The sequence below is a fragment of the Dipodomys spectabilis genome, unplaced genomic scaffold, assembly GCF_019054845.1.
Source record: "Dipodomys spectabilis isolate Male_0828 unplaced genomic scaffold, ASM1905484v1 ptg000019l, whole genome shotgun sequence".
Taxonomy (NCBI): Eukaryota; Metazoa; Chordata; class Mammalia; order Rodentia; family Heteromyidae; genus Dipodomys; species Dipodomys spectabilis.
The window spans coordinates 19,494,006-19,508,511 of NW_024870696.1; the positions used below are offsets into that span (position 1 = coordinate 19,494,006).

General features: G+C 37.4%; 1 protein-coding gene across 1 annotated transcript in view; it reads right to left on the reverse strand.

The window, feature by feature from the left end:
- Positions 1-5,128: 5,128 nt before the first annotated feature.
- Positions 5,129-14,506, reverse strand: part of Slc27a6 (solute carrier family 27 member 6) — a 36,797-nt gene continuing 27,419 nt past the window's right edge. Inside the window, exons 6-11 of the mRNA XM_042674418.1 lie at positions 12,934-13,024; positions 9,875-10,073; positions 9,196-9,293; positions 8,171-8,301; positions 5,427-5,611; positions 5,129-5,163 (exon numbers count right to left, since the gene is read on the reverse strand). Of these exons, the coding sequence (XP_042530352.1) occupies positions 5,435-5,611; positions 8,171-8,301; positions 9,196-9,293; positions 9,875-10,073; positions 12,934-13,024 (696 nt within the window). The 3' untranslated portion in view covers positions 5,129-5,163; positions 5,427-5,434. The remainder of the gene's footprint in view (positions 5,164-5,426; positions 5,612-8,170; positions 8,302-9,195; positions 9,294-9,874; positions 10,074-12,933; positions 13,025-14,506) is intronic.

Consider the following 14,506-nt stretch of genomic DNA (forward strand, 5'->3'; position numbering starts at 1 on the left):
TGCCACTTGAACCATGCTTCAGTCTAATGGCAAATCTAGAATTGAGGTTTTTTAAAAAAGTTATCATCATTATTATCTTGCCTATTCTGAGGCTTAAACTCTCTAACTCAAGCTCTTGAGAAGCTTGCTTGCTCAGGGCTGGAACTTTACCACTTGATACATGTCACCTGACTAGGTTTTTTCTTTTTCTGTACAGAGGATTGAACACAGTGCCTCATGCTTGAGTGCTCTACTAATTGAGCCAAGTTCCAGCCATTTGGTTTACACTATGTTTGAAAGACAGCCAACGTTGTTTAGGTTAGCCTCCAACTTTCAAGCCTGCAAGTTACTCAGATTACAAGCATGAACTGCCATACCCTAGTTCCAGAAATCTGAATTTGTGTACAAATAATTGTAATGCCCTCTAGCTTTGAGAATCTGTTTTTTGTTGTTGTTGGACATGGGAGACTTCATGCAGTGATTTGATGGAAGAGAAAGAGGTGTTACTGTGTATAAGGTCAGATGTGTTAACTAAGAAAGCCTTTCAAATTTTCAGCCCTTTCAACACATTCTTGAAATGTGATATAGAACCTAGCTAGTCATCACATGGCTGTGCTTCTAGCTCTAAAAAGGTCAGAATTAGGGACTGGGAATGTGGCTTAGTGGTAGAGTGCTTGCCTAGCATGCATGAAGCCCTGGGTTTGATTCCTCAGTACCACATACACAGAAAAGTCCAGAAGTGGTGGTGTGGCTCAAGTAATAGAGTGCTAGCTGTGAGCAAAAAGAAGCCCAAGGATAGTGCCCAGGCCCTGAGTTCAAGTCCCAGGACTGGCAAAACAAAAAAGAAGATCAGAATTAGAAACTTTACATAGTTATATTAAGAACCAGTGTTCTGAATAAGAAAATCTCTGCAAGAAAGTTCATAAAATAAACTTCATTGACATTGTTACTACTGCATTTTAACTTTGGCTTTTTATTTACTGACATTACCCAGAGCTTCTTTGTATGAAAGTTAAGAGTTCCAGCATTAAATCCTCCTACCAGTAAAGTCACCACAGATATGACAAGCACCTCAGAGAAAGAACATCTTTGTTTTTTTAAAAAATAAGAACATATAACTTTAATTCTTTTTAATTTTATTGTCAAGTTGATGTACAGAGTAGTTCTAGTTCTAGTTACGTAAGGTAGAGAGTACATTCCTTGTCAAACACTGTTACTCCCTCGTTTTTCTCCCACTTTCCCTCCCCCTACCTTTTCCCCACCCCAAGTTGTAAAGTTCATTGCCAACGGATTGCCTTCTGAGTATCGCTGTTGCGTTGGTTTACCCTTTGCCCTTTATCTCACCATTTTGTTCTTCCCTTTCCTTTCCCAATTTTTTTGAATGTTGTTCCAACCTGGCTTTTTTTCTGCATTAAATTTTTTGGAAAACTAACAAGCAAGGTGCTTTTCTTCAAGAAGTTTACACTGAGCCGGGCTTCGGTGACTCAGGCCTGTAATCCTAGCTACTCAGGAGGCTGAGATCTGAGGATCAAGGTTCAAAGCCAGCCCGGGCAGGAAACTCTGTGAGACTCTTATCTCCAATAAACCACCAGAAAACTGGAACTTGCACTATGGCTCAAGTGGTAGAGCGCTCGCCTTGAGCTGAAGAGCTGAGGGACAGCACCAAGGCCTAGAGTTCAAGCCCCATGACTGACCAAAAAAAAAAAAAAAAAGATATATAGAAATAGCCAAATGCATTTTATATTTTAATAGTCTTAAAATAATTCTTTGTATGTCAAAAAGTGATAGATTCTACAGGGAATTAAAGAAATATTGAGAGAGATAATGAAGACCTAAAATTTATTTCTACTGTGAAGTGACTGAGCTTCTTACATTACTTCTATTATCTCAATTTCTTGCTTTTGTCTTATGATTTCCCTAAAGAAGGCAGTGTGCTTCACTTTTCTAATTGGCTTAAAGGCATAAGTGAGCAGTAAAAGCAAATTTAAACTACAAATAATTCAGAAGGCTTAGAATAAAAAGTACAAATTCATCCTTTCTGTATATATTTTCCAGTTAAGTATTGAACTTATTCAAATTGGTGAAATTGTCTTTCCAAATGGTCCTATTTCTCAGTGTATTTTTATTTTTTAGCAGTCTTGCAGATTATCTCAGTGCCTTATGCTTGTCTAGACTGGGCTCTACCTCTTATGCGATGACTCCAACCCAGATTTTTTTCTAGTTATTTTTGAATCATGATCCTCCACAACTTAGCCTCCTGAGTAGATATGATTGCAGGTGTTAGCCGCCGTTTCTTAGCTTCTCAATGTAAATACCATTTGTATTCTTCAACTTGTAATGATATTTCAGGGGTTAGTTTCTACAACTGTAATGAAACTGTTGAGAAAAATCAACTTAAAAGACCAAGAATTTATTTTGGCTCGTAGTGTCAGAGGTGTCACTCAACCTTCGGCTGGTTCCATTGCTTCAAGACCGGTAGCAAGGCAGAGTATCATGGAAAGAAGGAATACGTTGTGGAGAAACGCCGGTTAATTAATGCAAGTCAGGATGCAAGGAGAAATAGGAAGAGTGGGGGAATGGAAGCAGAGAGGAAGAAACAGAAGGAGAGAGGGAGAGGAGACTCTTACCTGCATTTCCCACTCTTCATTTGCCTCCCCCTTTCCCCTTTTCTCCACTCCACCCCTTTTGAGTGTCCATTTCCTGGTGTTTTATTTTGATGAACTTTGATTTTGGTTCTCTATTTGAGATCTCCCTAGAATCTATAGTACTTCAGTTAATACATTTGTACGCCGCTCAATATATTTATGAGTTTGTAAGCTAAATCTGTCTTCCACATAGAAGAGAAAACATGTATACTCTGTCTCTCTGGACCTGACTTACCTCACTTAATGTATTCCCCCTCTCCCCCCTGCAAGTTTTTTCATTTCTTTACAAATGGTACAAAATCATTCTAACGGACGAGTAAAATTTCATTGGGTATATATACACCGCATTTTCTTGATCCATTCATTCACGAAGGACATCTGGTCTGATTCCATACCTTGGCTATAGTAAATAGTGTTGCAATGAATATGGTTGTGTTGGTGGTTTTACTGTATCTTGTTTTATAATTTTTGGGTAAATGCCAGGAGTGGAACTGCTGGTCATAGGGTAGTTCTATGGTGGGTTTTTTTTTTTTTTTTTTTTTGATGCCTGTCCTAGGGCTTGAACTTAGGGCCTGGGTGCTGTCTCTGAGCTTTTTTGCTCAAAACTGGTGTTCCAGCACTTGAGCCACAGCTCCACTTCACTTTTTTTGGTAGTTTAGTGGAGATCAGACACTCATAGACTTTCTTGCCTGGGCTGGCTTTGAGCCACGATCCTCAGATCTCACCTGTGTAGCCAGGATTATAGGTATGAGCCACTGGTGCCCAGCTTTATGTTTTTTGAGGAACCTCCACACTGCTTTCCAGAGTGGTTGAACAAGCTTACACTCCCACCAACAGGGTATTAGGGTTCCTTTTGACTGCATCCTCATAAGCATGCTATTATTTGTTTTCTTGACAATGTCCATTTTAACTGTGGTGAGATGGAATCTCAGTATTCTTTTGAGTTACATTTCCTCTATGGCCAGAGATTTCAAACTTTTCTTCACATGTCTATTGGCCATTTTTACTTCTTGTGAGAAGACTCTCTTTAGCTTATTAGCCCATTTATCAATAGGGTTGTTTTATGAGGGCTTAATTTTTTGAGTTCTCTGTGCATTTTGGATATTAGGCCATTGTCTGATGTGTAGCTGGCAAAACTCTCCCAGTTTGTTGGCTTTTTTTTCTTACTGGGATTCCTAGCAAGAGCAGTAAGGCAAGTAAAAAACCAATAGGGGATCTGAGTAGGGAAGGAAGAAGGAAAATTATCCCTTTTTGTGGATGATCCTGTACTTGAAGGATCTTACAGGCTCAAGCCACTAGAGCTGATTCAAGACTTTGTGAAGGGAGCAGGGTATAAAATCAGCCCACCAACACCAGTAGCTCTTCTCACCCCACCCTCTTGAAGGTTCCACCACCTCAACACTTCTATGCTATGGACAAGCTCCCTCCTCGTGATACATTCATTGGATACATTCAGACTGTACCCAAGCCTTTCCTCAACCTTATTATAAGCCAATTTGCAGTTTTAGCATAAAACAAAACAAAAAACTCCAATTAAGGGAAGTACAGCTATCACTTCCAATTAAGCCATGCTTCCAATTAAGGTTTTACTGCTCTTTCTTGTAACAAATTTTCCATGTAACATCTCACAAACCTGCTCAAACTTGCAGCCCTTTTGGTCTTTGATCTTGGTGATCGTACCAAGAGTTCTTTTGTCTATTTCAGTTTTAATTCCGTTTATATATCTGTCAGAATTTTCTCAGATTTTTAAGGGAAAGGAGACACATGAGGGCATGTGTGTAACCTACCAGCTCCCTTTGTTTACAATTAAAATCAAAATGAAGACACAAATGGCACATAAAGGAAGACAAAGTTATGGAGGCAGCACATATGAAAACAAAATATGTGAGTAAAATTTAATCATTCATTGAAAACCAGAAACTTTACATATTACGAAGTATTTTAAAGCAACCATCTAAGCTGTTAACTACTTACGTCTTGTTTAAAATCTTTAACATTAAGGCAAATATTTAGTTATGAACTGAGTCTTCAAGTAGGAGAAGAGAACAATCAGCCAAAGTTCATATCAATTACAGCAAATTAAAGTTTTACTATATTATGAAATATTCTTGCTTATTAAGGAAATAGAGCCCATGACTAATATTACTTCCTCTTCCCATTTTATAGTAAAGAGTCACAGTTGGTTCCCAGTTTACCATGGCTGGACCTACAAATTTTAAATTTTACTTGTCTGTAAGCATAGAGTAAAATGTGTGCTTTGAACTGTGATAGGTTCCCAGGCAGGGACAGGCACTATGGTCCTTTACAGGAGTGCTGACCAGTCAAGGCACAGTAGTGCCCAGTCAGTCACATGATCACGAGGGCAAACACATGATACTTCACAAGTGTACGGGGTTGCTAAGCTGTGATGTGTGGTAGGCAAGGTAAGTTGGGTTTCTGACATGACATTTTGAGCTTATGATGGATTTATTGAGATGAAAACTAACCATAAATGAAGAATCTACCCTCTCTTCCTAGGAAAGCCTGTGAAAATCTCTACCTCTAGTCTTTTTTTTTTTTTTTCTTTTTTTGTCGGTCGTGGGGCTTGAACTCTGGGCCTGGGCACTGTCCTTCAGCTCTTCAGCTCAAGACGAGCCCTCTACCACTTGAGCTACAGCGCCACTTCCGGTTTTCTGGTGGTTTATTGGAGATAGGTGTCTCACTGTCTTTCCTGCCCGGGCTGGCTTTGAACCGTGATCCTCAGATCTCAGCCTCCTGAGTAGCTAGGATTACAGGCGTGAGCCACCAGCGCCTGTCTTCTACCTCTAGTCTTATAGTTTGATCTCCCCCAACATTATCTGATCATAAAGTTCTGTGGTCAATGGAATGTAAGCTTTTTTTAAGCTATCCATAAAGTAAAGTGGTTCAGAAATTTTCAGTGGATCAAATCCTTCTTCTACCAGCTGAAACTTCTGCAGCTTGAATGTCCCCGTTGTCTCCATTTTTTCCTATAAAACAATCACCAGGACAAGTAGAATTATTTATTATTATCCACACGACTTACTACACATAAATAAAACATTTAATTCTGTAGATCATATTATAATATTATAGATCACATTTAATCTTAACATTGACAATATTCTTTCTATATACGTCTAATTTAACCTTAGAAATTTTAAGAGACCTTATAAAATATTTAAAATTTTGATTTATATTTAAGCTTTATTAAAAATTAACTCATTAAACATATAAGATTATGAATATAATCCATAAACAGGTTATAAATATGCTTGAAATATGTATTCTATTCCTTCAGGTCAATGCCCACATAGTATTATATAGAGAGAATATTAATAGAAGTTAAAAGTTATACTAGACAAAAACTGTAATACAAGCTTTTTATAAAGGTTATAAACATTTGTGTTTTCCCATGTAGAATGAAAGGACAAAGTCAGTTTTATTCCCACTGTTTGGCCTCCTGTGATATTTTACAAATTTTGAAGATTACTGGCAAAAGAGCCCATAAGAATCTGTGTTAGATTTTAAGATAGCTGTTTCATTTAGTCAGAAGTAATTTTCATGTCTCTGGCCATAACACCCTGAACGCACCTGATCTCGTCGATCTCGGAAGCTAAGCAGGGTCAGGCCTGGATGGGAGAAGTAATTTTCACTTTGCATTTTCAAGTCATGTATTACTATAATTCATTTATTAAATAAAATGTGACTGCTGACTGTCAGGCTTTGTGCTAACTACAGCAAATGCTGCAATAAACGGCCCATGATTCAATGATATTAAAACATTTAGAAAACTTTTACAAAGTTGCTCTAGCTTTCTGGAACAATCCAGTGCTAAGATATATCTTCTGTTTCATGAGGGTAAATTTTAAGGTAACCTTACATAAAAGACCCTTACCAAATATGATCAACTCTATCAACTTTCCATTCCAACTAAGTATGTTACTTAAGGGGTCTGGTGGGAGGGACAGGAAGTTGCTATGGTTACAGAAGGACGGAATAGCATCTTTATGGAGTGGAGATTGTTTATGTCTGCTGTTATCACGGACTCATGAAGCTACACAGAAGATAAGAATGTATAAAAAGCATACACAAATAATGTGCATATATATTTAAACTAGTACAAATTTTAATAAACTAGATCATGTTGATACCTTGATGATATATGTGCTTTAGAATAAAGTAGAAGATATGTAGGCTCTGTGTGTGTGTGTGTGTGTGTGTGTGTGTGTGTGTGTGTGTGTGTGTGTGTGTGAACTCCGGGCCTGGGCACTATTCTTGAGCATTTTGCTCCAGGCTACCTCTCTACCAGTTTAGCTACCACTTCACTTCTGGCCTTTTGGTAGTTATCTGGAGATAAGAGTCTCACAGACTTATTTGCCAGGCTGGCTTTGAACCATGCTCCCCAGATCTCAGCCTCCTGAGTAGCTAGGATTACAGTTATGTGCCACTGCTACCTGGTTTATATAGTAACTCTTAAAAGTAGATGAATATCCACAACTCTCAAAAATTCAAATATTACAGTTATGTGCCACTGCTACCTGGTTTATATAGTAACTCTTAAAAGTAGATGAATATCCACAACTCTCAAAAATTCAAATAAAATACATTGCTTTTACTTTATATTAACTTGCTATTAGTATTTCAGAGGGTGGTCATGAAAATAATCTAAGGCAATGTATAAATTTCTTTAAAAGTAAAATATACAAAGGTAATATAGACTTCTATCCAATTGGATGGTGTGACTTGGCCATAAAGATTGCTTCACAAATGCTTTCAAATGAATATGGCCCAATCTTCTGTCCTTTTGTGGATCTATTCACAATAAAACAAGTGCATCCAGAAAAAAAGGTCCATGTGATTGGATGTTAACCATTGTTGTTAACATTGGGAAATTATATCTGATAGATGTAGCATTAATAAAAGAATGATTAAAAACAAGAAGTTAAATTACTTAGTAGCTGAGTAACTACAAGAAAGTAACTGAGTAAATTCTTTTTCATTTCACTCTACTCTATATCATCAAGTGAGAGCCTTCATTCTCAATGTGAGGATCTCAGAATTCTCCAAAATATAAAGCAAAGGTAGAAAAAAAGATGAAAATTAAAAGCAGAATTCCTTAAAGCTAAATGCCTTAGGTTTTGCACACTTCCTGTGGACCCTCTGATGTCTGCTTGGTGGAATCTAATCTAGGTGGACAGGGTCAAGTGAACAGGGTCACCAGACAGCACATGTATCTTGTGAGGAACATGATGCATCTTCACAAGACGTGGCTTCCCTGGGACCAGAGCTTTCCTGTGGCCCTAACTTCCAGGAAGAGAGCCATTCTGTAAGCAGGACAAAGACAAATACATCCTAGTGTTTCATCATGGCATCTAACTTACTTAGGCTTCAAATGTGGTACCATTTAGCACGAACACTACATCTGTATATTTTCTTGTTACTCTTATAAGAGAAATGAATGTATTATGTTAAGGATATAAAATTAGTTTTCTAGTAAAGAATCTTCTGGGTTCCCAGTCTTTAATCCATTGAGATAGAAAAATTACCTGAATTCTTAAAAATCGTGGACAGGCATATGCTGGGAGAGTCGCCACAACTTGCTCATAAATTTGTTCTAAATCTAAAGACTTATTTGGTTTTAAAAGAATGGCAGCCATTCCTGTTTTTCCTTCATAACCTGGAAGAAAGTGTGAGCAGAATCATTTTGAAGAAGTTTTAGATGAATACCACTCACCAGAGATATTAAATCTATTGTGGTGGTAACATCTCTAAGATGAATATGATTTTCTCCTTAGAAATAATGTCATAATCAGAAAGGCCATAATCTATCCCCAATTTCATTCTATTACCACCAACATAAATGCTAAAAAAGAATACACTTGAAACAAACTATATTCCTGTGGAATATACATTTTCTGTATTAACGCAAAATATAAAGGACATATTTCTAGCTTCTAGTTAAGAAACCAGAAACTGGTGTTTCCATAATTAACTACTGCTTATTGTGCCATCTACAGGTCTTAGTCTAGAACGAATGTTCTAGAGCCTTATCCAATATCCAGTGGCTACTTAATATTCTCTCCTCTTTTCTCCTATCCCTCCCCCCCCAGCCCTGCACACACACTGTCTATACATTGGTCATTTGCACATCAGGAAGTAATCATCACACTCATATTTGTAAAGGGGGCATAACATCTTTTAAATAATTAAAAAATATCTGCATCAAATATAAGCTACTGTTACTAAACACTTGATCTGCAACATGCTCCTCTTCAGAAATATGTATAAACACGGCATCACAAGAAAGATAATGGACTGTTGAACAGCTTCTATTTTCAGTGAGTCACTAATTGGATTTATACCTGTTTGGAAGTACACTCACACATTAAAATGTAGTAGGTTTCTTTCCTGTGCGCGATGCCTGTTAGTTGGATCAAAAGCATTGCTTGCTAAGAAAAGACTAGGATATTTATTTTAATAACTTTAAATTAGCAAAATACATTTTTTAAAAAAGCATTGCACTTCACATTTGGTTTGTGAGCATCCTGCAAAGTCTGAAATATGCTCATACCTGGCACAGTGACACCATACACATTAGCTTCCTGTATGAAATCCAGCATTCCAATGACATCAGCCACCTCCATGGTTGCAACATTTTCCCCTTTCCACCTAAATAAAACAAATAATCAGTTAAAGCATCCTTATTTGAAAAACTAGGGGGCCACTTTTAGCTTTAGTGCCTTGGATTCAGCTCTGTGCTTGAGAGCCTATTCATCCCTGGAAGAGAAAGAGAAGGTCTAGATGTGTGCCTTATTTATCCCATGCTGTTATTGACTACACATGCAAAATAATTTAGAACATCTAAGTTAATCTTAGGAAATGGGAAGGAAGATAAAGTGATAATTTTTTCTGTTTCAATTTTTATCATTATGACCAAACTGCCAATTATACCTCATTTCTATTTTCCATATATGTCTAAATGGTCTACATATATTTGTATATTTGTGAGGTTTAAGTGGTAGGATGCTAAGATTAACTTTGGTCCAGATCTGTGAGCTCACAGATTTGGACTAAAGTGGCTCATTAAAATAATGAAAAAACTTAAAATTGAAATTCAACTTACAGTTCACTTTACAAACAAGGAGGTATTGTGAAGACAAAGGCTAGTTCTGTCCTGAAAGTAGGGGGCCTGGAGACTGATATCTCCATAGACCCTTGGATCACAATTACAAGATGAGCAGAGCTCATACCTAAAAGTGTCTCCAATCCGGTCCCAAAAGTACAGGAAATTGTCCTGATCTTGGACCATCAAGTCTCCTGTGTTAAAGTAAACATCTCCCTTCTTGAAAACATCAAAAATCAGTTTGCTTTTTGTATGCTTGTAAGAACCAGCATAGCCAAAGAAGGGATTCCTTGTATTCACAGGAGAAATAAGAAGTCCTGGTTCACCTGCAAGAGAAAACATTATTTTGACCATCTGATCACAATATTGTTACACACAACATGCACGATCTAAATTATATCCTGTGAACGTAACCCATGTGGCTCGACTACGATCCTTTGCTATTATTTTATTGTATTTGAGGTCACTTACTCTTTGAAAACCTACATCTGACCCATCCTCAAATACAGAAACTACTTTAGAAAAAAACAATCAAGGGCTGGAAATGTAGCTTAGTGGTAGAGTGCTTGCCTAGTATGAACAAAGCCCTAGGTTCGATATCTCAGCACCACATGAATGGAAAAAGCCAGAAATGGCGCTGTGGCTCAAGTAGCAGAGTGCTAGCCTTGAACAAAAGAAGCTCAGGGATAGTGTCCAGGCCCTGAATTCAAGCCCCAGGACTGGCACACAAAAAAACAAACAAAAACAAATAAACAAAAAAAAAAAAAACAGGAGAAGAAGAAAACAATCAAAAGGAATTGTCTGAGGGAAATATATACAAATTTCTTTCAAATTTAGTGACTATTTTTGGTTTAAACTCAGTAATTGTTTTAATAAAATGATACTAGTGATGCTCATGACACATTTCCCACTTTGCAAGTGTCATCTTATTTGTCTTCTGCAGAAATATTCTAAAGCTGATACTATAATTATGCTTCACAACAAAAAAAACTAAGGACCAGAAGGGTGAAGTACACTGTCAAAAATGTGTGAAAGATAGGCCTAGAATTTAAACTCAAGTCTGGAATTTTGTGAAACATTATTTCTTATCTGATTGATATGTTTCTGGAAACTTAAGAAAATAGTTTGTTCCCCTGAAGCTTGATTCTAGAAACCTTTGACAAACAAGAGATGAGACGTAGAATGAATGGGAGGTTGAATAGATTTCCCATCTGATCATACTCAACCAGGTCCACTTACATTTAGACACGTTAATTGAAATATTTTTGCCAATGGAACTTAATGAAACAATATTTTTCTTTTAAACCTGCAGGGTAAAGGTTATTTCTTAGAGAAGACAAGAATGGACAGAGAGTTAAAAAGTGTGCATATTAAATAGTAGTATCTCACTGAAGTTTGGTAGTCTGATAATATTGTTCAGTTTGCTTTTCTTAAATTTGCATTGAGGTGGGATTTCATCCTAGTTATGATATTGTGATCTTTTGGATAGTGAAGCTGCCTTGTAGAAGTTTAGAAGCTGTGGGTGTGGGTTATCATTTAAATTAATATGTTTTGAGAAAGCATTTTAATGTTATGTATTTGGTCGATTTTAAAGGTTGCATGGTAGCATGAAGAACACATTTAAATAAAACATAGTTGTAAATTAAAAAGAAAAGGATAATGGAGAGAGTAGCATCCCTGCACAGACATCAAGGCCACTGTTTACTTGCTTTGCCTGCTGTAAAGAGAGGCAGCATGCACATGACTTTTGAAATGGAGGAGACTTTTTATCTGACAAGAACCACTGGACATTTATAATATCATTTGAAAGGAACACTAAATTATTGAAATAGACAGGTGGCCTTCAGCAGCTGATGAGAGGCACATGCCTATTCTGCATGACCAAGTGACAGCCTGCAGGCCACTAGTTCACTCTATGCAATCTGATGTCATGTTAACGCACTACTTTTCTCTGATCCCTTCTGAACTTGCTGGCTTCTTAGGGCACACGAGCCTGCCTCTGGCCAAAAGACATCTTTTTGTATTCCAACAAAAGCCTTCGTTTTCCTATTCTCAGTCACGTCCTTTACTAACGCCATCTTGTCATCGTCATCATCATCCCATCATCATCACCGTAACATTTTATCCACGGAGCACTTTCTAGGTATCAGCCAGTATTCTGAGGGCTTCACATATATTTCCCACCTATTCTTCAACACAAACATGTAAGAAAGGCCTCACTATCACCTTCATTGCACAGATAAAATAAAAGGACAAGAAAGCAATTTGTTCACTGACATCAGGCTGTCAAATGTAGGAGTCGTTTATCCATATATCTATAATATTTTACAATAGGTCCATCTGACTTCAAAGCCTCCTCATCACTGTATATCATCCGTCTACATTTCCAATGTTTTAGAATTTTACAAGACACTTTCTTTTTGGTTGGTCGTGGGGCTTGAACTCTGGGCCTGGGTGCTGTCCCTCAGCTCTTCAGCTCAAGGCGAGTGCTCTACCACTTGAGCCACAGCACCACTTGCGGTTTTCTGAGTGGTTTATAGGAGATAAGAGTCTCTTGGATTTTCCCTGCCCAGGCTGGCTTTGAACCATGATCCCCAGATCATGCGTAGCTACAATTACAGGAGTAAGCCACTGGTGCCTGGCTACATTTTTTTACCTCTCTCAAAATTTATGTTCTGTGTTTTTCTTCTTCAGGATACAGGTATTGGATCCTTCTCCAAAGACTAATTATTACAAAAATGCACAAATAGGTCGTGTTCATCTCAGATATGAATAGGCAAAATTGCCATTGTGGAGACATAATGCCTTACTTTAAAATACACTGAACAGTTCTCAATGAAATTCCAAAAGGAGTAAAATAGGTCTTAGGGATCAATTACTTTTTAAAAGACTCTGTGACTGCATAATAAACATAGCTCTGAGATTCACGTTCCAACATCAACAATCACTGTAATTGTAATAAGACAATCAGGGTTTAAGTTCTGAGGAAGCTCCTGAGAAATTACCCTGTTCTTGGACAGTGTCTATAAAGTTAAATGAGAGAAATGTAATTGAGAGATGCTGTTATCAGCAGCATTAAAATTCTAATAAGTCAAATTACATAATAAAGTCAGTTATTTTTTCTTCCCTAAACCTAGCAACTTTAGACATTTTGCCTAAGAAGATAGCTTCAAATCTTTGTCTTACCTTTTTTCACAGAGCTACACCAGTTCTGTTCATTCCTCATAGGTTCATCTTTCTGAAAATCATACTTTATCAAGTCAAAAGCGAAAAAAAGCTGCAAAAGTAAGATTTATCAATGAAAACAACAAGCATTTAGTTATTTGTGCAATGACATCTACTTACTGATAGGTTTTATGCTCAAGAGAAATAAATGATTAGACTATGGCTCCAATAAAATAAATTTTATATAGATACAGTGAATTTGATCTGATATACGCGTATGCAGGTAAAAAGCACAGTGAAATTGCTTCATGAGATTAATTCATGAAACTAAATTAAGCAACATTAAAAATTAATTTTTAGTATTTCCAAATTAACTTTTGTATTGTAAATACATAACACAACAGAAATTATGGCATCTTATTCCTTTAGAATTAAAGGTACATTAGTGTTAACTGTAATGTTAAATCATTAAGAGACCTCCTGAATTTTTCATCTTGCATGACTGAAAATCTTCATTCCTTAACCAACACAAAGTTACTTTGCTGGTGAAAAGTTGAGTAAGTGTATGAAGATCATCAAAGAATGTACTAGGGAGTAGCATTCCCTTGCTGGCATTTACTCTTTCCTTTCTTCTTTTTCTTCTTTCATTCCTTCTCTCAAGGCTGGTCCCTACCACTTGAGCCACACCTTCACATATGGCTTTTTGCAGGTTAATTGGAGATAAGAGTCTCTCTGATTTATGTGCTTGGGCTGGCTCTGAATGGCAGTGCTCAGATCTCAGCCTCCCGAGTACCTAGGATTACAGCTTGAGCGATTGGTTCTATCCTCAGCTCTGACACTGACTGACAACGTACTTTTCTCTAGGTTCACAGTCTCCACACATATTCATTGAGGGAATGCCTTTTGGGTCCCTTTCCCAATCTATAAATTCATGACTCTGTGTATGCAAAGGTGTACTGGGGAAGGGCCTTGCAGGCCCACGGCACATGGCCACGAATGTATGGACTGCATAGCTCTGGGAAGCCTACCTCTCAAGACCTTTGTGAATGAGACCCCCGGATCATGTGTGCTAGAAGGACACACAGACATACACATGAACTTTTGTGGTATGTTACCGGGCAGCATCTGTTTTTAATTGTGTATTTAACATCATGGAGATCTCCTGAATGTAGGAAGAATCCCTGTACTTTTAACTGACCCCAGTTATGGCTAGAAATTGTACTATGTTTATTTCATTTGAGTTATGCACTTTCCCAATTTCTGGACCACCATGTCCAGTGTGTCTGACACACTGAACAGTAATTGAGTACGGAATGGATCCCACTCGGTATCCTTGCCAAATTAATCTAAAAGAAATAACAGCCGATATCATTAGGGCTGGGAACTGTTTCAACATGAAGCATGTTTTTAAAAAGATGGGAAAAAAAGGAACCATGAGCAAGGCTTTGTAGGAACAAAGCCTTATCATCTTGACCAAGATGATAAAAAAAGTCTGGTCCAAAAATAGAATCTTTCTTCTTACCAGCCATCAGGGCAAGTGGCCAATATCCTGTTATCCCAATTACAGACAAAACCCACCACACAAGCTAGCACT